Raw genomic sequence first — 26,921 nt, 5'->3', positions numbered from 1 at the left:
GAGCTCTTAAGTACACTATATTGAATATTCCCAGATAATTCTTTCATATAAAATAGCCTTCAGAATTTAAAACAATTGGCAGTCTCTGCTCAGAATAGGATTAGGAAAAAGCCTGCATGGAAATGGAATTACTTCTCACATTAAGGAAGGAATCATTAGAGCATCTGGTGAGGCTTAAATTATGACTGTTGTATTGCTAAGCAGATTTTAAGCTAAGTGTTTCACAGCTAATTATTTTAAAAACTTATACCCTAAAATACTTTATATTACATAAAGTACCATCATCTCTTCAGGCTGTTCCTTCACATAAAACACTTTCATTATGGATACTGTGGTTTATTCTCTCAGAGATGCTTGCACTCTGACAGTAGAACCAGAATAGGAATTTAAATATAAATATTCTGCTTTGGCATCACGGAGCAAGCTGGGTCCATGAGTGCTGGCTAAATTTAACAATAGTGGCTAATAAACTTCATAAGGTAGGAAGAGGAAAGACAACGTATATCTCAAAATACCAATCTCTTACAAAATGTGTATTCCAGCTGCTTTTCTTGATAACTGAAACTTTATATTTTGAGAAGAAATGAGGTTAAAATCCTTTATGGCGCTTAAGCCTGCCAGGGAACTCAAGGCCGTAAAGCTCCTGAGAAGAAAATGTTACCATACTAGCAGTAAAGTCTATCAGGAGACAGGAAGGAACTCTCTTCCTTCAGCCTGCCCATATCCTAGCCCCACAGCACATTTTACAACAGATTTTAACACATTTTTATAGCAAGAGCTTTTGATTTATAAGCAATCATTAAGACAGTGACAAATTAGATCCCAGTCTTGGTGGCCATTTTTCCCTATGTGCCAGATGTAGTTTTCTTCCTGCAGAATAAGATCTTTTCTCAATATTGCATGTAAAAATTGTGAGAGGGAGGGATCAAATATGTTCCCTAACCCTCTTTTTTTTTTTTTCTGGTTCTGTTTCAAATTCAGATTCACCTCTCATTACTATGTCTACACTATAGAAGTGTCTGGCTACAACAAGGTAGAAGCTTAAAAATAACAGCATGGGATATCTTTGGATTATGTAAGAATATTGCATTATGTATGACATATGTATCGCATTGCCTTTTTGTTTTGCTTCTTCAGTTGATGAGCATGTCCATTTTCTGTACCTATCCTTACGTTATTTCCAGCCATAAAAATATAACTCCAGCCCTGCTGGCACCCAACGGTTAGGATAAACAACATCCTTCTCAGACTGCTATCCTACCGCACCCCAGTTGGCTGGATATTGTTTGGTTATTATTTGTAACACTGCCCAGCTCAGATCCCCTGTGAAATCTCTCTGCTAAAAGCCGCACAGAAACTAACTGAAAGTAGCTACCAAGAGCTTACATCTTTGGAAGAACGAGAGTTTCAAATATGCCAGTGCCACACATTTGCTCTAAGGTCTCTTTTTCTATTTGGCACATTTCAAGTGTGGCTTTGTTAGTCCTTCACACAATAAAAGATAAATAATTTGACAATATTTCAATGTGATGATTTTTTCCCCTGTTTTCTACCATTCAGCCTTATTGTCTCCTTTCTGCATGCATCAGTGTTAAGAAACAACAGAAGTCCGTCTGACTTCAATAAGAATATTCGCACAATTATGAGGGATAACGGTTTTAAAATAGAGGGAGGTAGATTTACATTAGGTATTAGGAAAAAATTGTTTACACTGAGGGTGGTGTCACACTGTCCCAGGTTGCCCAGAGAGGCAGTTGGTGCCCCATCCCTGGAAACATTCCAGGCCAGGTTGGCTGGTGCTGTGAGCAACCTGATCTGGTTGGAGATGTCCCTGCTCCTGGCAGGGGGTTGGACTGGATGGCCTTGAAAGGTCCCTTCCAACCCAAACCATCCTGTGATTCTACGATTATTTTATGCCTCAAATCAAGCAGCAATGTTGAAGTCACATTGTAACTATGTATGTCTACAGAGATGACAAATAAGGCATCCAAATGCCACAGTAGATCATTGAGATGTTACACACAAGGAGTGCAAGAAAATTTCTGGGTGTTGCATGTCCTTCCTTGGGTCTTGAGATGGGTCTTAACCAGTAGGAAGTCAACCTGCCTCAAAGACGCCATTACAGATGGTGAAAACCACATGTGAGAAGGCTGGAAGAGGCTGGTGCATGGAGGAGACTCACAGCACGTAAAAGCTCCTTTCACTTTTCCAAGTTGAAAGGTTGTGGTGACACGTGTGCAAAGGTAGTGAGGTTGCTGCTGCCACCTCTTCTGATAAGCCAGCAGACCACATGCTTAGCCATTTCAGAACCTAATTAAACCAAAATAATCCAGCTGAACTCCCTTTGAACCACGAGTTTAAATTTTGAAGAGCAGACATCTATAAATTCAGAGCATTTTGACAAAAGCCAAGCCACACAGAAATACACATGCAGTTAGGCTGGATGACTACAAGATTACTGAGTGGTGATAACAGCCAGCTGTAACGGGACTAGCAAGATAACCTCTTCCTGGCCCAAATATAACCAGGGGACCATACCTCACTTTGGTCTGTGGAAACAGCAGTAAAATAAAACAGAACACAATCAAAAACCGGAAATACAGGAAAAAGATCTGAAGCGGAAAACAAAGTATCACACTAAAACCAGACCAAGTTTCTGAATATCAAGTTACTGTATCTCACACCACGCTAGGATCTATGATTTCAGAGGCCAACATTGGCAAATGCTTGGAAAACTCAGACTCTATGTCTATGATTTGAGAAATAAAGAGAGCAGGTATTTAAGACAAAGTCTGTGATATGTAACGGGAAAATAACCCCAATTCAAATTCTGAACGCGCGTTATCACTGCTGAAGGTATGAAAAGAGGGTATCAATCAGGGAAAAGGGAATGGCACAATGCATTCATCCTGGTCACTTGTCCATACTTTTACAACCAACTATTTCCTAAAGAGCAGTGGTTTAAGAACAAGATGTATCTCTTGTTAACCCAGTCCTTTACAAAGTGTACAGGCACGCAATCATGATTTACTTATTTTTGGCACGCTGTCTGTACTTGACAAGCACTACAACGGTGTATTCCAGATCACATTAACAAGGACCTTCCCGGTTTCCCTCCTCCCGAGTGCGGAGGAGGGCTGGCTGCCAAGATGAGAAGGATGCCTGATGCATGATTACCTGCCTTTACAAAGTGGTCTGCAGCACAGACACAAAATGGGAAGGACCAAATTCAGTATCTACTTCTTTAAAGTTAGGACTCTGTTTTAGAACCAGAGCAGATATTGACTATTTATTACTACACAGGCTAATAAACTTTACCAGCTGAAAAGCATGGGTGTAGGTTTTATTGCCCGTATTTGCAGGGTCTTGGCACAAAATTATCATTGCATTATGCCTGGCTTAACAAATAGATCTTTTGCCAAATACGCAGGAAGAAGTAAAGCAAGTTGAAAATCCATTCTGAATAGAACTCGGTACATGTTTATGATAACGTGATACATGACTAAAGAGAGCATAATTCACAGAAATCCCTGAAAACCTTCCAGTTTGAAAGACGCTACTAAGCTGTTTTGTTAAGAGAATCAAAAGTCAGAAGTTTCTCAGACAGAAAAACTAATAATTTTCATGCATTCAGAACACATTCAAATATAAAGCAGATCAAGATTTACTCTGGGATTATTTAGTTATTCGTTATAATTTCAGCTACTTAGTTCACCAGTATCTATAAAGGCATATAAAATTAAAGTTTCTCTATTCCTGAGCTTCAGCAAAGATGAATTTCAAGAGAAGTCTTCATATTTACCTGATGATCCTCTGAGCAGCATACTGGTGAAGTGAGCGGAACTGTGCTGACATATTTGCTAAGGCTGCCAGACAATTTGTATGAAGGTATTTGTCCTGTCAGAAAGAGGAAACAAAAAAAACCCCACATCAAACTGTCCTTTTGATGTACACTGACACCTATTGCAGGAATCATTCAAAAGACTGAGTACTGTATGTTGCTTTAAAGGACACGGTCAAAACCATATATCAGAAATGCAAAGTGTATATACTTTGTGGTGTTTTAAATATGTTTTCTTAAAATACAAGGCTTATAAAAGAGTGATTGTTTCATACAGATTTCAGAGTGTCTATGTGTACATGTATATGCATATATGTATATGTGTATGCCTTCCTATTGTTAGCAATGTTGATTTACAGTGCCATCACAGATTTAACCAATAGTGAAACACGTTCTCCTCCTCTCCCTTCCTCTCTCTCCTTTTTGTAGTCTTATCCTAAAATTTTCTGCTTCATAACTCATCTCCCTATAAACTCTTTCAAAGCATTTTATATATGACACAAATACAACCATATGATACTTCAGCGATCTGGTCCCCTTGTTAGTATCCCTGAAACCATCTGACTAGGTAAGTATTTAAATGTCAATGGCCTTAAAGTCAAGGGTTTTCACAGAACCAAACTTGTCCACTTACCCAGTCCAACATGGATTTATTTTTCCTACTGAAGTCTAAAATATGCATTTACAGAACATAACAGATTCCAAATCCTACAAATACAGGCCAAGATTGTCCTCATTTCTTCCAATTCTTGTGATCATAAAAGTGAGATCTTTAAGTTTCCCAATTTAAAATATATATTTTTTTTGCTACTTTTTCATGTAAAAACTTCTATGGCTTCAATTGTTGAAAATATTCAAAAGTGTATTGTACCATGCTTATACGTTTGAGATAAGGTACAGAATCAAAATCTTGAAAAATGTACGAAAACAATCTGAGATGAGGCTATAAAGTTGAAGTAGTTTTGCTTTGCTTGAGTTCAAAAAGATTTTATGGCACAGTGACCATCGTACTTCATAAAAACACTAACAATAAACAGTTAAAATTCCCACTTCTGAGCAATTTAAGAGAGGCAAACAACCTAGAAGGAATCATTTCTTCTCATCCAACTAAGGAATTTTTTCTTCTCATTCAAAGATGAGGAGTTTTGTGCCTGAACTACGGTCTTTAGAGAATCCTACACAATGAACTGGATGATCATACAGAAATTGTCTTAAAAGTTCAGCACAACTTAACATTGTGCTTAGTTAATACGGCTGATCTTCCCATTTCCCTCCCTCCTGTAAATTCAGATGCCAACTGCTGCAACAGAATGAAGAAAATCCCACACCCTGTTTGAAATTGAATTCGTACTGTTGAAGTTAGAAATTCACACTACGTGTGTAAGTGCTACACGTAACTCTTACCCTTGTCCGTGTCATGTTGTACTGGATGGTTCTTATCACGACTAGTATCAGGAGACTCCCAAGTGAGATCTCTGTTAAGACACGCTCAGCATACCACGTGATATTTTTCAATATCTGAAAAAAAAAACAAAGAGAATAAAGTTCTTCAGCACCTAGATCTGAATAAAAATCCAGAAAGATGTCTGGACTCTCACATCCCTTAAGACAGGTAAATTAGCTTCCAGCCTCAAATGTGACCAAGATCTATTGTATTCTAAAGCAAGACTTAAAAAAAACCTTAAAAATTTAAAAAAAAAAAAAAAAAGGAAAATAAAAAGGACAGACTTCTGCAGTATTATCACCTAGTAGATCTCATCAACTTCATTATAAGTCATGTGGAAAGACACTAAGTGTAGAAAGATGATTAAATTTGGCAATTCCCTAATTTCTATGCCCTGTGCCATCACACTCCTACGTTCTTTTTGATCTTACCCTTTACACTTTATAAAGCCTCCAGTTCCACCCTAGACATCTGAATAACGTTGCCAATTCCGTCCCACTTTCCCTCATTACACGTTGGGCAAGAGGCAGCATGTACGAGCTCTGACTGATCGGCAAGAGTGCACACGCTGAAGGACGCTGGGCTGATCGACAGGTTAAGTGTTGATTTCACACTCAAGCCCTTCTCTTGCCAGAGGGGAGGTCTCTTCCCTTAATAGGTTAGAGAAAGTCATCAGCTAGGTTAAGAGCTTCACATCCTTCAGTGCCCTCCACCATCAGGGAAGTTTACCGCTATTTGAGTTTATTGTAGAAGGAGAACCGATCCACTCTTTCCCCTTAGCCTAATCAGCTGGCCAACCTGGAGTGACATAGCAAACATCAGCACAAAAAAAATCTCTGCTTTAAAGGACTGGTAAAAACTAGTCAACTGCCCTAAAAAACATGAAGATCCTCCATCAATTCAGGTTTATTCTGCATAAAAATAAAAGTGTGCTTAACAAGGACTACTCCAAACAGAGCTATCACTCCGTATAACTTCATCTTTGATACATTAAGTACATTTTATTGAAAATTCACGCTCAATGAAACCATACAGATGTCTTAAAAAAAATCCAAATTTCATCATTAACCTCAATCAACTTTAATCACTTCTCTCAAAAAGTTAAATAAAACCACTTCTGACTATATTCCCTCTTTCCACTTCTCCTTTGGATGACTGAAAGGAATTGTCGCCCTTCATCTTACATCATTGCTGCTCTTCCAGTGCCCTCTTCCTCCCAACTAACGAGCTTGCTCAACAAAACCTCTTCTTTCTGTAAGAAAGAAGATGGAGAAGTAGCAAGCAACCAATTTTCTATAAGGAGGTAAGAGTTGGCCACTGAATGACTTGCAGAAGACAAAGGGAAAGGCAACGCTGGAAATTACTCCAAGCTGCTGCTGCTTTTATACCATTCACTCCTTCTGTCTGAGACACAGATATTCATATAACTCTACTGGAAAGAACCACAATTCTACTTGTGAAAAAGAAGAGGTACCTGGAAAGCAAAATTAAAAACATTTGTATATATTAATTTAGTGAAATTTTAAAATACTACAAAAACCCAGCACTTGGAGATAGTGCTTGCAGAACCTAAACCCTCATACAACAAACGATGCAGCCACCTGGTTGCTAGTCACTAAAAGAAGATTGGAACCGGAATCCAAAAAGTTCACTTGGAATTTTTCGTTTCCACAATTGTAAATTTGTCATTTGAAATTCTGCATGTTACATATTTAAGGGGATCAGTAGTTACGGTCATGTGCACTGTTCAGCTTACAAGCAGTATGTTAGGCAATCTTTTTCTCTTCACCCAGATTTGAGAAAGAAACAGGAAACCAGGAGCTACTACACAAACACAGCTTCTTCCATTCAGCCCAGAGCCTGCATCTGTGAAAAACTTTCTGAATTACTCTTATATTCAGTTTGCATATTGGCAGGTTACTATATTTTTGAGAAGGAACAAAAACAAAGGCAAAGGTGTGTTGCAGCTGAGGTGAAGAGAGGATATACTTGGGTTTATAAATAGAAAACATTGTATTAACTTTAAGACCCATAGCATCAGTCATTAAAGCCGGTTTTGGTTTCCCTACAGCATTACGCACACTTAACACATTTAAATAACAATTTGCTTTGTTTTATAATTATTATGAAAATTATATATCATAGAATTGTATTGGAACTGGAAAGAAACTAGTTATCCAATCCTATTGCGAAAAGAGCATTGGTCTTTAGAGGTTACACTGAAAAAATATATATATTTAAAACCTTTAAAACCTTAGAATCTTTTCGTTCTGTTTTACATCAGTCAATGTTCTGGTTTCGTTGGGTGAGGGGTGGCCTAAGGTGGCAGCTTCTGTAGGAAACTGCTAGAAGTTGCTCCCTTTTGTTCAGTGGGCTCGGCCGGGCGTAGAGCGGACCTGCTGCTGGCCAAGGCTGAACCAATTGGTAGCAGAATGTCCCGTGATAACACCTCTGCGATAACATATTTAAGAAGGGGAAAACAGAAAAAAAAAGAGAAGAGAAGATGTGAAGAAGCTGAGTGGGGGCAGAGAGGGGGAAGCGCGAGCCTCGTGGGCCTTGCAGGCCTCACCCTCTGGCCTCCTGCCGGGCAACCAACTGGGCCCGACTCGGCCCGGCCCGGCTGCAAGAAGTGGAGAGGAGATGAGAAGTGAATAAGATGTAAAAAGGATCCCGAGAGGCGTCTGCCTGAGCCGGTTTTGAAGAATTTCTGGTGAGAGGAACGGCTGCAGACGCCAAGGTCAGTGCAGAAGGAGGGGGAGGAGTAATGCTGCTCCCGGCAGAGATCCCCCTGCAGCCCGTGGTGCAGCCCATGGTGAGGCCGGCTGTGCCCCTGCAGCCCATGGAGGCCCACAGAGGAGCAGAGATCCACCTGCAGCCCATGGAGGACCCTACGCCAGAGCAGGTGGAGGCCTGAAGGAGGCTGTGGCCCGTGGAGGGCCCGCTGGGGCAGCCGTTCTGGAGGGGCTGCACCCCGTGGAAGAGATGACCCACGCCGGAGCAGTTTCACGAAGGACTGTGGCCCATGGGAGGGACCCCACTATGGAGCAGGGGAGGAATGCGAGGAGTTCTTCCCCCGACGATGAAGTAGCGCGTGAAACAACGCGTGATGAACTGACCGCGACCCTCATTCCCTCTTCCCCCCTGTGCCGCTCGGGGGGGGAAGGAGGCAGAGATAATGTTAAGCCTGGGAAGAGGGAGGGGTGGGGGGAGGTTATCTTGTTCTCTGTCTCATTCTCCTGCTAGTTTTAGAAATAAATGAATAGTTTTCCCCAAGTCGAGTCTGTTTTGCCAATAACTTTAAGGATCTCTCCCCATCCTTATCTCAAACCTCGAGCCGTTTTTCTTGTATTATCTCTCCGTGTTCCCTGGAAGGGTGGGGGGAGCGAGAGAGAGACTGCGCAGTCTGGTCCTGAGCGGGGCTGAACTACAACAGCCAAGCAACCAACCTTCCGCGAGGTAGGTTATTCCAGAGCTCACATATCTCAATACTACAAATCTTCTTCCAGCTGTTTTTTAGTTTACCATATTTATCAGTTTAAATCCGCTACTATTTGTGATACCCTACTCGACCATCATAAGCACTTCCACTCCCTTAAAGTTTACATTTTTTAGCTGAATCACATTCTCCCATTTATTATCATTTCAGCTTACCATGCAACAAAACCCTGCATTTTTGTTTCTTATAAATTTTGCAGGTGGCAAATCAAAGGCTTTACAATACAAATGCTGCAGCCGTAGTCAAAGTAAGAACCTGCCATGAATATCCTAACGTCTCTATCTATAGAGATGAAAATTCCTGAATCACCACCAAAAATCGATAGGCAGACCCTAAATCTACAAGTCTCTCTATATCAATGAGCAAGCTCTTCAACAAGCCACAGAAACTTAGCTGAAGCTTAATGAGTCGCACTTAACCTTCCCTACGTATACCTTATTATTTTTTATTCTATTGTAATAAAAACTCAGAGTTGCTGGAAGACCTTATTTAACAGGGACTTTCCCTACGTTAAAACCTCCTTGTTTCTAAAGCAGCCGCATTTACAATCCATGTCTTTATTTTCTGATAAGGGACTGACTTAGCACATCAAAATATTTAATATAACTGTGTCCAAAATTTTACTAAAGATCCTAACCTCACAATTATAACAATTATAACTTCTACTTTAAAAAATAATCAAATCAAACTCTAATGCCAGTGAACATGGTTATTAATCATCTTCAACCATTCAAAAATAAGGAACCCAAGGTGCACTGATAGGATTTATGCACACTTCAAAGTTGTTAATTTTTGAAATATTTAATGCATGATAGTTTTCCTCCACTGGAGTACGAGGAGGCTATCTAGACGTCCTACAAGAACATTAACAGCACTGCTGTGTTTGCAGATGACTTGTTTTTAAATAGAACATAATTCTTTGGAGAGAATATTAAAAGTTGTATTAAAAAAGAACACTTCAATTAGGAAGTTCTTATTCTCCCTTTCTAATTATCTTCCCTATCTTTATTTCTTTTCCATCAATCCACTTTTTTGTATTGCATTTTCCCCCTGCTCCCTCTAGCTGGATTTGGAATATCACCAATATAATCAGCCAACGGACCACTGTTGACCAATCCTTCTGAATGAGTCACTGCAAGGCAGCATGACGCACGTTACAGCATGCCTATTGCTGAATTTCTTGAATTTTTGTCAGCACCTTCCTATTTCCCACAGGGGAGCTAAAGTGAAGCCAATGACTATAACTTGCAGACAGGAAAACCACTGTTTAATAGCAGTGCAGTGCTGGCTAAGGTGGCAAACAGTCCCAGCAACTGGCTCAAGCGTGACAAATTCCAGTAAACACCTTTTGCTAAAAGGACAGAAAAATCCGAATAGGGGGAAAAGACTCAAGATGTATTTAAGGGAATAATCGTTAAGGCTGAGGAACAAATAGGAAACATTAAATCGTTACAAGAAAGGTTTTCAGATGCAGCAGGCTGTGAGTGGAAACTGGTATAACTTCTGGTTAAAACAAGTCACTAATATTATTTTAAGACAAAATTATTATGGTTGAAAACGAAAGTAAGCCATCCAAGCAGTTTCTGTAAACAAGGACAACTAGTCAGGTTGGACAACATGGATTAACAGGAATAGCCTGAAAGACAAAGCTACATGTATTTTCAACCAAACAGGCAACCAGAAATTTAAAAAGCTGTTAGTTGTGTATGGATTGTTGCATATGTTAGCTGTTAGTTGTGTATGGGTTACGCATACGAACTTCACTGCAAGAAGATATCCTGCTAGAGGAGAGCTTGATCATCCCAAGGCTGCTAAGCAGAAATGTATGGTCAGATACAGCAAGTTAGTGGGTTACTCCAGAACTGCAAAACACCAAAGTGTTGCCGGTGACTTTGGTTGCAATTAATCGCTTGCGATTTCTTAAAAACAGCTTAGTCATGACTACATGAATATATCTGTTCTCAATAAAAGATTTCATATAAAGAAGCACTTTGACAACAAAAAATATCTCAAGCCAAGCACTTGAACCTTCCAGAAGAAAAATACAATGTTATTTGAAGAACCATATATGATCATTCTGTAACATATAACAGGGAAAAGTTGTGGTTGCACATTTCATTTCCTGACTTCTGTGTGCTTAGAATACTGAAAATTAAACATACTTTTAAAAACAAAACGTAACTATTAAAGTGGGTAGTATAAAACACTTATTTGTTTTGACATCACACACCATGGAAATACAAAGCAATAGTACATCAAGGGACATATTTCCAGATGCTTATTGAAAAGAAATAATTTAACTCAATTTGCTTTAAAATGACACGCAAGGGTTGGCTTTTTCCCCTCTCTCCGAGATAAAATACACCTACCACAACATAAAAGATCAACTTTCTGATTAAATCGCTAATAAGCTATTTCTTGTAGTCTCTCATTTATGAGTGAAATAGGTTCCTCCCATAAACAAAATGAGGCCCATGTTTCTTCCCATACCCTTTGGTGTTATTTCGTGGGGCATATCCCTACAGAATCCTTTACCAACGAAAGCGGAAGTTCCTTGATTCACATCATGATGGAAGCCTGGAGTCTCAGGTCCCATCGTGTGCTCTCTCACAGTGTCCCATCCCACATTCCTTGTGCTGCCAGCCACAGCCTCTCTCTAATTTCTCCTAACTGTTGTCACATCAGGCTCCTGTTCCTATGCGTTTCTTCAGACGTGTAGACTTGGTGCTTAGGGACATAATTTAGAGATGGACTTACCAGTGTTAGGTTTACGTTTGGACTTAATAATCCTAAAGGTCTTTTCCAGCCTAAGCGATACTATGATTCTATGTGGCTTCAACCATTGCCAAGCAGCAAAAGAACACGGGGTAATGGTTTTAAAACACAAAGAGGCAGATTCAGACTGGATAGAAGGAAGGAAGGTTTTATGATGGGGATGGTGAGGCACTGTCCCAGGTTGCCCAGAGAAGCGGTGGGTGCCCCACCCCTGGAAACATTCCAGGCCAGGTTGGCCGGGGCTCTGAGCAACCTGATCTGGTTGGAGATGTCCCTGCTCCTGGCAGGGGGGCTGGACTGAGTAGGCTTTAAAGGACCCTTCCCACCCAAACCATTCTGGGATTCCATGATCACTGGGAGCACAGTCCCATCCCCCAGGAGCTGGAAGCAGCACTTACACAAACTCCAGCTTGTCCTTACGTATCCTGACACATGCTCCCTGGGCAGGGGAGGATGCACACAGCCCAGCTGGCTCTGGGAGCAGCAGAACAAGAATGTTCCATTGCCACGGACATCAGGCCACCTCCAGCTATGTATCTGCTGTGCAGATGAAGAAAGACTGCTCCCCTTCCCCTAGAGACTTACAATTTGGTCAAATTTAGACTATCAGCAGCAGAGCCCTAGCACAAAGACCACCAGCCAAATTTCAAGTTCCTGATGCAAAACATGAAGTTATCAGAGCTTGTTAAAGAACACATTGACCGTTGTAAACACGGACGAGACATGTTCAAGCCCTAGTCTCATTCCAGAATGGCCAATGCTTCTCACTGAAACTTTAAAGACACCAGTCCTGGAAAATGACATTCACTTAGACAACTATGGCTTGGAGTAGTCCACTACTTAAAAAACCAAACCATCAAAATTCAAAGGTAAAAAGTTACATACCAGTCCTTGTCACCTCTACTTTCCTCTCCCTCATACTGAAGAAAAGCAACCATAGTATGTATGTAATGAAATGTCTATTTAAAAAACAACACAGCAACCACCCACCACCCCTCACCTGTTCTGGAGTTTCAGAAGCACAAAACATGAGAGTACCTTACATTTCAAAACCATCTGCCTGAAATCAGTGCCACAATTTGAAAAATCTCATTCATTTGCAGATAATATTAAAGATGGAAAGAAGAAAAGCAAAAAGCTCAGAAGTGTGAGGGTCTTGCAAGAGTAATTTTTAAAAGGAATAAAAAATTAAGAGGTTTTGATTAATTACTCTTTTTAACATGAGGCTCCTGGACACCTACAACTCAGGGTGCAAGAACTGCAGATGCAAAGAACAGGAACTCAGTTCTACAGATACTGAGCACTGAGACTCTCAGTTTCCCATAACTTTGCTTGTGAGATATTTCTTAACGCAATAAAAATAAACTCCGTTAAATTGTGATTTACAGTCTATCGCTATTTACTACGGCATAAAGTGCAATAGTAGTATTAGAGGTTACTGCTACATAAAGTATTATATGATGTTATTTTGACATCTGATGTAATTTTATTTACATTTAAATAAATCAGAGAAGAAAAATCACCAATACTTGTGCTCTTTAGGGAATTCTTGCATTTACTTGTTTACTCTGTTATTATTATTAGTGAAAGAAATTGAGCTCTATGTGGTTAGAGTCTAGGGACCTAACAGCATTAAGCCAACTGCAGGAACAGGACCTATGGTTTTGATCATATTTTCCAGGCAGTTAAGATCACATTCATTTTAAACAGAAAATGCTTCAGCAGTCAAAAACAGTTTCTGTGGTTTCCTGAGCTCTTTAACAGTCCGTATAATAACGAGATTTATAAAACCGTGCTTACTAAAATTAATCTTAACAATCAATAAATAAATGTGGGTTACATACCACAAAGGAAAAGAGCCCATAAATGGACACTGCAGTCATGATTCTTATAAGAACAGTACACAGGATGTACAGCAGCAGAGAGAAAAACAGCTTGATCTAAAATACATCAAATCCTTTTTTTCTTCATACTTCACCCAAGTGATAGGGGAAAAAAAAAATCCTGCTGTAATTGCTAAAATTTGATAAATATTTCAGTGAATCAGAGTTTCATTCCAGTTGTGTAACTGATGTTAGATGTTCCCATTTTACAGAAATACCTATACAGTTTTTCTGACTCCATTCATTTTGCTACCCTGTAACACCCTCTCAGCATTTAGAAGACATGAAGTTAGTATTTAAGAAAGTATGAGACTGATTTCATACTTTATACTGCAGTTTTTGAACAGTAACTTAGTCATTCATATCCAGAAACATCCATTTAAATAATTCAAAAAGATAGGTGAGGGGAAGGGATTTATCACTACGATTTTGAATCCCTTTCCCACAAAGCGGGGAGCTAACTACACTCATTTCCCATCATGGGATCTGTAGGAAGCCACTACCCACAGATCCATATCCCAACAGTTCACAAGATGCGATGCTCGCATTTGTATTTGGATAACCACATCCCTCTGTAAAGTTCAGGAATGCCATTGATCAAGTAGATGAAGACAGTAATTTTATTTTATTTTTTTAAGTATAACAGATTGTGATTTTTCTGTAAGATAAGGAATCCTGTCTATAAGGAATACTTAAGAGTTGGTATCACAGTCATCAACTCTTGTCTATATCACAGTTTATTTAGGTGACTTTCCAAGTGCACAGTTCAAGTTCTGAAGATGAGAATATGACCTCTTTCTCCCTTCTCCAGCCCATCCACATGATGTCAAGATTAAGAGTACGGAGTAGGAAAAAGCCTTCAAGTTCAATAAGAAATGCACCACAGGAGTGGAAAAGCATTCTCCTTTGCCATGAAACATGCTCCATCCCTCAAAGAGTGGAGGAAAGAGTAAAAGGAAACACAACCACAGAGTAAAGCAAAGAAGCAGATAGTGAAAACCTGAATTAAAATCAAAGATTAGATTGAGAAGAAGACGGAAGAAGCAAAGGCAGGGCTGAAAAAAAAAAAAATCAGTGCAGGGTAAAAGGAATAGGGTGGTGTTTGGTTTTGTTTTTATTAAAATGGAAGTAGTAAACAAATATTCATTGAACAGAAAATACTACAACTATATTGGCAGGATTAGCTGTAAAGGCAAGAATAAACTGAACAAGAAAATTTGATTTATGTTTTCATTCCACAGCTGGATCCTCATAACAATTTTAACGAAGTCTTCCACTTTTACTTACCCAGTAAGGAATTTATCGAAAGACCATGTGCAAAGCCTTTAAATTGAACGAAGAATGATGGGGGAAGAGACTGAGGCAGGAGTGAAATTTTGCCTGCTGCACTCTAACCCTTAACAACCTCAATTTATGAGAGAAGTTAAACGACTTAGTGACATGGAACCTAAAAATGCACATCACACACATACAGTGCATATATGTAGGTTCAAGACACACAAAGGTGAGGCAGAAGCAAGCTTCGGGAAAATGTTGTTTTAGTCATCTATAGGTTACTATAGGCACTCCTCCTAAAAGGTACTCCCAGGAAATTACACATAAACATCACCTCTTCTTGCTTTCTACATACAGAGCAATAGGAAATAACCTGAAATTTCAAAGGGTAAATACTGTAAGCATCTACTGCTTGGCACCAAGAAAAAAATGCCAGCTCCCTCCAAAATAGGCTGGGAATCTACCTGGAAGCAGAGTTCTGTTTAGATACCTTGAAACTTGCTTCCAGCTCTTTGCATTTCATTAATTTCATGTAACCCCAAAAGAGAGTTCCCATGTCCCAGTGAAAAAAAGTAAATAAAATCAGTGCAGATCATCTGCATTATCATAGCTTTAGAAGCTAGGAAACTAGAACATAATTATCTAAGGTATTCTCCAGTGCAAATGCTCAAGGCCCAAAGCTAGTCAAAATTTGGATCATACTGTACAAACAATATAAAGTAGATATTAATCTAGCAGAAAGACAGAAAAAGAAATGCCAAATAAGGAAGCAGTGTTCACTCTGGAAAATAAAACTCCAACTAAAAACTCCTCTCAGCTGCATCAAACTGGTTAAGCAAAGTTTTTCAAGAGAAATAAAAAAGTTTTTCTGTTTTTCTCTCTTCTGGCCCCTTCATTTCCCCAGCAAACAGTCAGCATCTTTGCAGCAGCCTGCCTGGCTCCTACTACGTTAATTCATAACAGGAAGCACCAAAAAAAAAAGACAGAAAAAGAGGTATACGCAGCATCTCCTCAACAAGAGGGAGCACGTTTGTTCACATCACTTGGGAAAGTTCTGAATTTACTCTTCTAACTTTGGGTTACTAGTCCTTATGGAAGAAATAAGTATATGCCATCAAATTTGTACAACACATACTCTGCTGAGGAAACAGATGTACAGATGCATCTTTATAAAAATAAATATTTAAATGATTTTTAGAGCTGAGGAATTATTTATTAAAACAACAACTCACCACTTCATGAATGGATCGGTTGAAGCCATCATCCTCTGTAAGGATCAGCAAAATGATAAGAGCCATGTAAACGTGGTGTGAATTCCTTTCTTCAACATGATACAGAATTTCAAGAATTGGCAGAACCTTTAGGGAAGGAAAAACATTTGTATTAGTTTAGTCTTTCAGACACCTCAGACAATAAACAGAGGAGATTCTAAACCTCCCGTGTATCACCCTGCCCTTAACAATATCACAGCGTTTTCCCAGTCTTGAAATAACCACCCCTAAATAGTGACGTACAGTGTTCAAACACCTTCCATCTGTTTCATTCTGTCTCCACAAGAGAACTTAAACACATTCTTTCTTGTGGCCAGACATGGAATTTCAATTCCTAATAAATGAGATTTCCAGTCATACCAGCTACCATAGGCTCTGAAAGCTTTAGTTACCCTCCAGTCTATGGGAAAATAAAATGGTCAAACAAGATTTTCACACATTCAGGCAGGAAAACAATAGTTTCTAACCATTTGTGCTACCACAAGCCTGGTCTGAAAGGACTTTTCTCATCAAATAAAACCAGGTATATTGGAGCTGAGGTGCACAGAGGCATTCTGAGACCTGAAACTCAAACCTCATTTCGGTGTGTGGATATAATCCCAGAAAAGAACCAGTTTGGGTTGGGTTGAGACTAGAAAAGGCCTGTTTTTCCAACTCTAGATCATATGCAGCCAAAGAGAACTGACATTAGGATGAGAGTTCAGCCCAAGGTCTTGCAACATTTCCACCAGGACGGACAGTTTAAGCCAATGTCTTGCAATAATAATGAAAATGAGATTTCATTGCAACAGCAAGCATACCTGAATGCTACTCTAAAGTTAATCCAGATGCAAACGTTGTCTCTCTACCAACTGAAAATTAGCTTTTCACTGGCTCTGTACGTGGCTTCCCCAGGCTGCAGAAACAGGCCTAAATCACAAAATACCCTGGAAAAAGGAACCGGAGCGAATTCTCTCTTCCCAGATAGTGGATGAGATGTAGAATTTGTTCCAAGAAGCTTCTAGACACCTAAAGACTTGCTGTTTTTCAAAACAGGCCAACTGCACCAGGATGAATCATGTGAAACCTATTCTGGTGAGCAGCCAGGACACAGAGTGCTTCACAGGCCTCTGAAGTTACCAGAATGTTCTCTTACAATCAAGCAGTCCCAAAATAGTTGGAACATACCAAAACACACAAGAGTTTCTATTAAAACCAGTGAGATTGATCTAAATATTGCATGGCACAAAGCTTTTGACAGATGCTTTGAGCAGGGTCAAGACAACACCATAACAAAAGCAGAGGGAAAAAAAAAAGTATGTTCACACTGTGAACATCCTTCCTTTACCATTTCAAAGGATCCTTCACAAATATCTCTCTCCAGCTGAAACTGGAGTCCATGTCTTTGTGTTTTGTGAATATAGGTCCTGAGAGTAAAGACCAGGTTTTCCTTAGAGTATCTACTTAGCATATCGCAAAAACATATTACTTGGATGTGGGGAAAGGGAGATAAACATCACCACATTCGTCCACTCTTCAGGCTATTTCCATCTCAAGTATTTATACTGTACACAGCTTTGCACTGCATAAGCTCAAAGCCATTTCCAAGTCCATGTGTTATGATAAGCTGCATATAGTGGGAAGTAACACAAAACTACCCAAGAATGGCATTTACAACTTGACTTTGCAGAGAGAACAGGAGCCTTTCAGAAGGCATCCAGGGGAACAACTTCCGAGTTTTTAAGACAGCTCCCAAACACCCGTGTATTCCTTCAGAATGGCCCAACATACCTCCTCTATCTACGCACATTAATACGAGGTCAAATTGTAGCTGAAAAAGTGCATTCATGCTCTTTAAGCATTCCGAGTACTAAAAGTGTGTTACTACAAACTACATTAAAAAAGGGTTCCTTGATTCTGACATTGAGACATTACAGACATTTCCTTGTGAGCCAACACATGAAAGCACTCTCACTGAAATTTCACACTACCTACTGAAATCACACTCACTCTGAAGAGGGATTTGGCTCTCCTGATCACTACATTCAGTCTCCCTGCCCTAGAAACACCTTCAAAACTTTTGAAACCTCTTCTTCCCACCTCCACTGCCCTAGCCACACATCCCACTCATCTTTCAGACTTCTCTCCATCTACATACCAGCACAAACTCAAGGAGACAAGTGGCAATTTAACTCTCTCTACTTGCCATTTCCAGATGAAAACTGAATCAATCAATACAGTTTCTATAACCCTTCTTCCTCCAAACACTTCTTCCTTTGTGTTACTGACTGCTGAGGTACGCACCCCTTTAGGACAAGTATTACTGTGCTCAGAATAAAAACTATTTGACAAGCCAGTACCTAGGTAAAAAGTTTGGAAACAAGATTAAATTAAAATTTTAAATATATTAAAATTTATCTAGAATTGTAAACACTGCTTCCTATGCACTGGCATTGTCCAGCCACATACCGAAAAGACGATAACAGCTTCTTTGTGTATTGTTGCCCTTTTATTCACAGTCATTAAGCTATCACTGCTAGACTATTACTAACACTCCTCCATCAGCAGCAGCTTTTAACTGGCGAGACACAGACACCATTAAAAAGCTACTTTTAATCCCCAAAACAAGAGGCAGACAAAAACAGACACTGAAATTTTCAGGTGCTATATTCAGTCCAAGGTCAGGACCAGTTTCCTCAAAGAGTTTTAAAATAGTTTGTCTCTAATATACAAAAATACAAGACCACACAGCCACACGAGTAACTTGCTTAAGCTAAATTTATACCTGAGGAGAAAAAATATTGCTGTACCATCAGTTAATATAAATACATCATCACATACATTATTTCGGTACAGATACGTTGAGCAGCAACAAAATGTACAGCACACAGCAGCGCTGCACAGCTCAGCAGCCAAAGCAAATGCATTCAACAGGAACAGCTTATTTCTTACAAGCAGGTACCTCACTGGCATTTTGATGGGCGTTAACTGCTCTTACAAACAGAAAAAGGTTCAATCCTCTCCCATCACAGACCACAACATTATGCTTATGAAAAAAATTTAATAACTGACCCCTGTTTCACTAGTCCCACCACCTCCTGGAGAATCCTTGCAAATACCTTCAACAAGACAGCCAAATTCCCTAACAGCATCAGATATTTAAGCCAATTAATTTATAAAACGATACAAAGTGACATGCTGTGAGTTGCAGAAAACATACAAACATCCTATTCATTCTACCAAGCAGACTGTTACTGTAAGAGCAAGAAAGATGCATCGCCTGACAGAGGTAGACTCATACACAAATCAGGAAGCAAGCTGAGACATTATCTATTGTAACAGTTAAGAAGAACACACTGAATCAATTTACAAATTAAGCTGAAGTTACAAAAGAGCAAAGACATTTCAAAAACCCCTAGGAAATGTCACAGAACATCTGCTAGTGATCCTTCCCGGGCATCAAACCCAGGAAGTATTAAAAAGAGGGGAAAACACAACTAATGTGATGCACCAAGTGAGGTAAAACAGGAATAACCTGCAGAACCCCTAAAAGTTTAAGATGGGCACTCAGCTGACTGCTGACCTGATTTCTCATATAGCACAAACTCTTATATTTCACCCAACTGGCCCTGCATGAAGAGGCCACTAATTTATGCCATATTCCCCCAAAAAGCCATCCACCCCCATTCAAAAATACCCATGGAGAGCACTGTTTTGCCAGCATTTTCTCCTCTGAATTAATTACCTTAACTGCTTTGCTCCCATATCTCTAAGTTGTGGGGTTCAACCTCCAGGCTTTAGTTCTCATCACACCTCTCTCTGCAAGCGGACAGCTTTCTGTTCAAGGCTGTTCCCTTGCGAAGGCACGTACACATCCTGACGCTTCTCAAGCTCTTCTCTGACCAACCGAGCTAAGTTAGCTTTCTAAGCCTCTCACAGTTCTGTTGTTAATTTTCAATTTTATTTTTTTTTTTTAAAAAAGTTTCTCTAGGCTCTGTTTTTCAACAGCCTGTAAATATTTTATGAAGTATGGTAGTACACCACCAGAATAGCATGCAACTTGTTAGCGCTACTCTTGCAGTTGCCATATAGGGAAGGGAATAACCAGCTCCGTTACTCCTGCCCCTTCCTCTCTGTTATAAACTCAAGACCGAATAAGCCCTTTTCACCACAGGGTTGTAAATGGAAGATCATGATTTCTTTGTCCAGTAACGCTCCTGTGTCTGGCTCAGCCAGAGGACTGGACAAAGATGTCAGTCATGTGTCAGCAGTGATCACAAAAAGCAACAGTAAGCATGAAGAGCAAAGTAAAAGCAGACAGTTTCAAATTTTGGTGTTAAAAAAATAAATCAGACATGCTGTTGACTTTGCAGTGGTGCTTGGCTCAGTTTTCTCAGCTTTTCCCACAAAGTATGTAATGTTGCTGATTACGTATGATTATTTTTTTTTTGAGAGTAAGAAGATAGGTGATAATATATTAAAATATCCCACATGGCAGAACATCTGAGTACCAGCATCTGGAGTTATTTTGACACACGCACATGCTTTTTCTGGAACTTTTACAATACATGAGACGTCATAATTATAAACCAATGCACACACCTAGCCTTTATTTCTCTAAAGTAAATTGATACGATTAGCAGCTGTGAAACTTGTCATATCACATACCAACAACCCAGAAAATTAAATACGACCATTTGTTTACAGAATTCATGCAAATTTACTCAGCCCTCACCTAGATAATCCACAGCAGACAACACAGGAGTTCAGTCTTGAATCAATTCAACAGCAACCATCTCACCCAAGTTTGCCAACTGTGGCGTCTATCAACTCTGATTTTAGCAATACATCTGCTAGATCTTGGACTGAGACCAAACTCATTCCATATCTGCCATCACACAGGCAAGGGATCTAATCATCTGGCAAGACTTCAAATATTAAAATGGAAAGGGTTCTCTATTCCGTTACCAATCCCCCTAGACAGCCATTATCTTATTAAAGAAATGCTTTTTAATGAGTAAGATTTGTTAAAGTGGTTTGTGACATTGCTAAAAGTCGTGGGGAGCATAAGCTAATTTATAACCTACAAAAACTGTACCAGGTGTCTGTTGTATTGGCTATTAACCACAAACCTATTTAAAGCAGCTAAAAAGTCACTACAGTTGCAGCTCTGTAAAATCTGTCAGCTGCTCCTTGAGGAGTTTCAGCCTCAGGTCAACCCTGAAAGACATTTGGAATATTTGTCAAGTTACAGCTCATTTTGTTAACTATTATCCTGATAGGCACACAGTAAGCTTGTGTAACTTTTTGGCCTGAATGAATAGTATGATATCTGCTACCAGTTTCCTTACAGCACAGCCAGAAGTCAGCAAGTTTGACCTGGCTCAGACAGTGGCACTGAGAAAGAGGGAATAAAAGACAGCCTGGTGGCCTTATCAGTACTATTTACATAATAAAAAAGAGTAAGTGAGCCAAAATCTACTGTCCCCATTGCAGAAGAGGGAACGCCAGCAGCTGGTGACACCCAAGCTTTCAGGACCAAGCCCTCATGATGAGCACAAGGCAAGCAGAGCCATACTTACAAGATTTTCTATGTCTGTTCGTGCCAACACATACGTCCGTACATTGCTGTTTTGATGCAGAAGCATGTATAAAAGAAGAGTCGCTTGATCAGATTTCTGCTGCTCACACAAAGCTGTGTACAAACTGTTAAAATTAATCTGGAAAGCGTGTGGATTTGATGATGAAAAAGCAGTGCTGTCTGAAATAAAGAAATCAAAAAAACAACCTTTAATAAATACATTTACCATCCAGCTATTTGCTAACTTTATAAAAACCTCTGGGGGGAAATATTTCATAAGGACATCACAGTAAGGAGGAAACACAAATAACCCATGACTTATCACCGATGGTCATAAACCTTAACAGGGCCTCATGAAGCTTGAGTCGTGTCAAAAAGCTGAGGCTGTCCTCCCACATGAGCTCTGGTGAGACCCCTATATCTGCACAAGACACTGATTTTTTTTTTCATAAAGCTATTCTGCTCATCCCAATGGCTTGCACTGTGAGAAAGGAAGGCAATCCCCGGAGCTATGTCAAGGAGGGCAGCTAGAGTGCCTTCTCTGGAACCAGTGTACTGACAACTCAGGCGTTCCCAAACCCTGCACCCCAAAGGTGGAGTAGCTCCTATCCATTCCCCAGCATGAAGGGCAGATGTGCATAGGTCAAGACTACCAGCGTATTTTCAGCGTAGCATAACTGTTGTCAGGACTTTAAAAGATGCATGCGTGGTGGGGAGTTTAGTGATTCCAAACACCACGTCATTCAGTCTAACATCACTCACAGTAACGGCAGTCTGTTCCTGTTCACATCAAGCTTTTCACAAGAAGCTTCACCAGTTTCAACAAAAATGTCTGTCAGCACAGATCTCTAACATCTAGGAATTTCCAGTGGAAACAGAAAAAGCAAGTGTGACAGTGGAAGTGCTCATACTCATGTTAGAAAGCCAGCTTCATGTCCTTATTCAGCCTCCCAATCTCCTCAAGTCAGAGATTTTTGCCTTTGCTTTCTGCACAAAGAAAACCCTTTGAGAGTACAAGGTTTTCTTCCAGTGCAGAGCAGGTACATTTTTCAACTCTCAAAAAGCTTCACGGAAATTTGTATAAAGTATTTTCCCGTCCAGTTCTGTTCAAAAACATCCAACCAAAACATGCATTTTCTGTGATGATACATGAAGTAGGATGAGTCTGCCTTCTTGGGCTGATTTATTTCAGCATCCTGGCAACTGAATACAAAGGCTATCTTTTCTCAGCACACAAACAAGCTATACATATGGAAAAATTACAGCAAATTCATGGCAAGATGATATTCTGGGAACAATAGCAGTTTGGATACTGAAATATACTAAAGGTTTGGGCTTAAAAATTTCTGTATTACTATCAACAAGATGTCCAAAGTCAAAGAATTTAACTAAAATTCCTCAGTTCCCACAATAACAGACTACAGCTTTCTGAATTGTTTATTGTTTATTAAAAATGCATTAAGTCAGGAAAGCACGACAACACTACTACTACTCCTGCACAGTGATCTGCAGACAGAAGTGATTTTTAAGGGAGAGGAAGAAAAGATTCAGAAGAAGAAAGGGGAAAAAAAAAAAGCAAATTTCAAACCCTGCATTTTTACAAGCCATTTTACAGCCAACTGTATTATGATAGCCAGCATAACAGGCAGCCACTGTTGCATTTCACCCAAAATTTCCTTCTTCCTCAAATCCTGAAAGATTTCTCAGATATTATAGACTGCCTCATCATGGAAAATGGTGAGAACAGTGTCACCATGTCTGTCCATGGGCAGCAACCGTGAGCCAACACAAATTTGGCTTTTAAATGAATACTCCTATGGTTTCTTAGCAAGCTTCTCCACTTTTACGGAGAAATCTCTACATTGATAGGGACTGATCATACAAACTCTCCCCACACTCATTCAGACGTGGATATCTCCCTTTCCTCTTTCTTTTTAGCCTGTACTGTTAGCGAAGTTTCTAAATAGCTTTCAGCGTGGAAGAATTTGGTAGCTGTCACTTATTCTGAACAACATCTCCACCCTCTTTGGACGGAAAAAGTGCTTGGAAGACCTGCAGGAACCCCACAGGAGCCCTGGCTCCCACTGGGTTTCTGGGGGCCCTGCGGAGACTGCGTGCAGGGGAGCCGCTGCTTCTCTTGGCGTGGGTGAGTGCCGACGGCTCCAGCCATTCAGCTGAACTCTGCAGGAGGTACTGGAGCAAACACTTCTCCTTCCTCCAGGAGCGGGGAGGCACGCGGAGGAGAGATGCAGCCCAGCGGTGACGGAAAACCTGTCTCTCCTCAAACCTACGTACCAACAGGCGTAGTGAGGAGACGCCAAAATCTGGCTTTTCTGAATCACCATTTCTGCCCCCATGCCCCCTTCAAACATCGATTGTGATATCATGGACCAGCTGGGTTAAAATGGTCCTGCTTCAGGTGAGTATTTCTCTTCACTAGAAAAAATGTGGACGTAGAGAGCAAAATCAGATCAATTCAATGTGCTCTATTAAGCAGCAACTTGATGCTACGGTGCGTTAGCTGAGGAATATCCATTGATTTTCAAGCTTCACTTCTGTGGATGTTTAAACCATAGCACTTACATGTATAGCGCTTCACTACCTGTTTTATTAAGGGCTCAAAAAAATTGTAAAAAAACCCAACCCAAAACAGTATTGAAGAAACTTATCAGCAACAGCAGCACATCTGTATTCTACAGAACGTTAAACTGACCAACAGAAAAATTAAGCTATTCTAGACCATGTCGAACAAAGAAAACTATCCTGAATTTGATTGGCTTTGCCTCAATTAAATTAAATAAATTACTTCAACAAAAAAAGACAGTTTTCATAATACAGTCAAAGACTATAGATCACTGTGACCATATCCAGCCTTTCTTTTTCATATAATTTTCCTTTTACCAGCCCCTCACAATGTTCACAGAAATCAAATTTAAGTTCAGTTATATAAATATTGCTAGTGAAAACAAGTTTATAGGAAACAATAAACAATAAGCCATTCCATGAACATACGCATCTAGAAAAAACATGGCTTTTCATGCTACTTTTAAAATTTTCTAATGATACGTGTATAACAGTTTTCAACTAAACATGTTACTAGTTATTGGTGACATTAAACAAAGTCAACAAAAATAAAGAATTTGTAGAAGTTCTCCATTTATATAACAACAAAAAAAAATAGCCTATAAAGAATTTGATCTCAGTTACCAGTAAATAGTATTCAATAAATCAATGGGGCATGTTAGAAATCTAAGAATTCTTCTTATGAGAACAACTCTACACCCTAATAACCCAAAAATTTTCCTAGGTAAAGGTGAATGAAGTTAAGAGCTCAATCTGCTAAAAACTTAATGGTTTAAGGAATACAAAAACTCACCACAAATAAAATTAATAACTCAAGGGTACTGACATGGCTTCACACGTTATACAGCAGCTGAGCTGGGCCGAGCAGCTCTGTGCATGCTGTCAACCTGCGCAGAGCCAACAAAAAGTAAAGCTCTTTGACTAAAACTTGAAGAGATTGAAGTGTATGGATAAGGTATCTATGAGAACAAAAAAAAAAAAAAAAAAAAACCGCCACCAAGCGCAGCTATGGAGGTCCAAGCTGTGTTAGGGCATCACTGCATCCCAAGCAAGACCCTCTGCAGCGGGGCACTAAGCCAGTACAGCATCACACCTATAGTTAGCCGATACATGGACTGGAACCAGGCTCCTCAGAAACCAGGCAAGCACTGAAAAAACTCTGAAGCTCTCCATATATACAAGTCTCATGAAAGTGTTGACATGAACCTATTTCTCCTCACATTCGCAATACAAGAATATAGCTAGCAAAACAGTTTGCAATTTAACTGTGTCTCTTAACTTTTAAGGAACATGACTCTGGCTAAACAGAATTTCCCCAAGTGCCATAAAGTTTTAGGGGACTCCTGCAAACTCTTGGACCAATTATACTTAAATTTTATGAAATTATGAAGCTTTCTAAAATTTCTCAAGTCTGAAAGAGTCTCCTTCTCCCTCTGCCCCTGACATTAAGTTCCAGCAGCAGAGGAACTCCACCTCAAAACTCCCAGAAGAAAATGTACTATTATTGCTCTTCCAAGGGCTGGCTGGAGGGAAAACAAATTTTGGAAAGAGAATCTCTAAGTAGTCGCAGCAACTTCACACTTCATCAGTTCACGCTTAGAAATAAGAACAGATACAAACCTTGTGTGTTCTTGAAGGACATAATAGCTTGCCTGTAGGGATTCGGCGTATCTGGAGCATCAGTCAGATTAGCCAAGACCAGCAGAAGCAGTAGACTCTGGTTAGCTAGAGGGGAGCACTGCTCCAGCTGCGGCGTTGTTTTACTCCCCACTCCACCTAGTGTGAAGACTGTCCACAGGCCAGCTAGAGAGAAAAGGGAAAAATATTAAGTGTGTTCACATTTCCTCCTTTAGAGGAAAAGATAACAATCTGACAGATAAGTAGAGAGAAGAGGGAAAAGTAATTTAGTCCTGTACAATGAGACGATGGGTCTGGCTACTTGATTTCTCAAAATGACAATTTCGGGAGTAACACAGCAGTAAGCCCAGAGAGGTGGGAATCGAAAGATTACTGGAAATTCAAGAAAATTAAGTCATAGGAGTACATGGTAAGGGAATTAGGAGAGGTTAAACAAAAGCCTGCATTTGAAAGGGAAAACCTTAATCACAGAGCAGATACCAGCTGAAGGACTCATGCAGCTGGTAATGCTAACATATTATGAGACGAAAAGGAGCTTCTATGTTGCCTTTCTAACAAAACCTACTTGGTCCATCACGCAGCATTTTCCTCAGGTATTATAATTTTAATAAACTAAGCATATTTTAGGCAAAACACAGCAACAAAAACTAATACCACTCGAACTAGAACTTCCAGATCGAGAGTCCAGTAGAGATCATCATCATTGCTCATTGTGCGTAGACAACATAACAGCAAATAGTAAACTTCTTAGAAAAAAAATTCAACAAAACCAGAATCATCAGCAATTTAAATTTAAAAGTTACAGTACTATTAAACTCAGACGTATATTTCTGCATTCCTTCAGAAGATGAAGCAACTTGAAAAAGCACTCCGGTTGGAAGTCATTAGACTGTTCTGAAACTTCATTTTAAGAGACTGCATATATGATGTAAAGGTATGAAAGTACAAACTGTTTACAGTAACTTGAAGTTAAAATCTTGTTAAAAAGTAAAGTTTGAAGTGACAAGTCACTACTGGTACTATCAAAAAAACCCAGACTGATTCCTCTTGGGTAAGCAGCTTTTTGTTGTCTCACAACTACCTCCAAAATACCGATGTAACAAAGCACCAAAACTTCATCCATTTTAGACCTGTGAAGATTTATTAGATACAAAA

The 26,921-nt window shown here is 39.7% G+C and overlaps 1 protein-coding gene across 5 annotated transcripts in view; it reads right to left on the bottom strand.

Annotated features, from left to right (window-relative positions):
• Positions 1 to 26,921, bottom strand: part of DYM (dymeclin) — a 211,006-nt gene that overhangs the window by 102,081 nt on the left and 82,004 nt on the right. For all 5 annotated transcript variants that reach the window (XM_086770006.1, XM_086770005.1, XM_086770007.1 and 2 more), the window contains 5 exons: positions 25,749 to 25,931; positions 21,547 to 21,725; positions 15,947 to 16,072; positions 5,246 to 5,359; positions 3,803 to 3,897 (listed from right to left, as the gene is read on the bottom strand). In XM_086770006.1, coding sequence (XP_086626132.1) covers positions 3,803 to 3,897; positions 5,246 to 5,359; positions 15,947 to 16,072; positions 21,547 to 21,725; positions 25,749 to 25,931 — 697 coding nt within the window. The remainder of the gene's footprint in view (positions 1 to 3,802; positions 3,898 to 5,245; positions 5,360 to 15,946; positions 16,073 to 21,546; positions 21,726 to 25,748; positions 25,932 to 26,921) is intronic.

The sequence above is a fragment of the Chlamydotis macqueenii genome, chromosome Z (assembly GCF_036417535.1).
Source record: "Chlamydotis macqueenii isolate bChlMac1 chromosome Z, bChlMac1.mat, whole genome shotgun sequence".
NCBI classification, from domain to species: Eukaryota; Metazoa; Chordata; class Aves; order Otidiformes; family Otididae; genus Chlamydotis; species Chlamydotis macqueenii.
The sequence above is the reverse complement of the archived record's forward strand: the minus strand, read 5'-3'. Positions and strand labels throughout refer to the sequence as shown.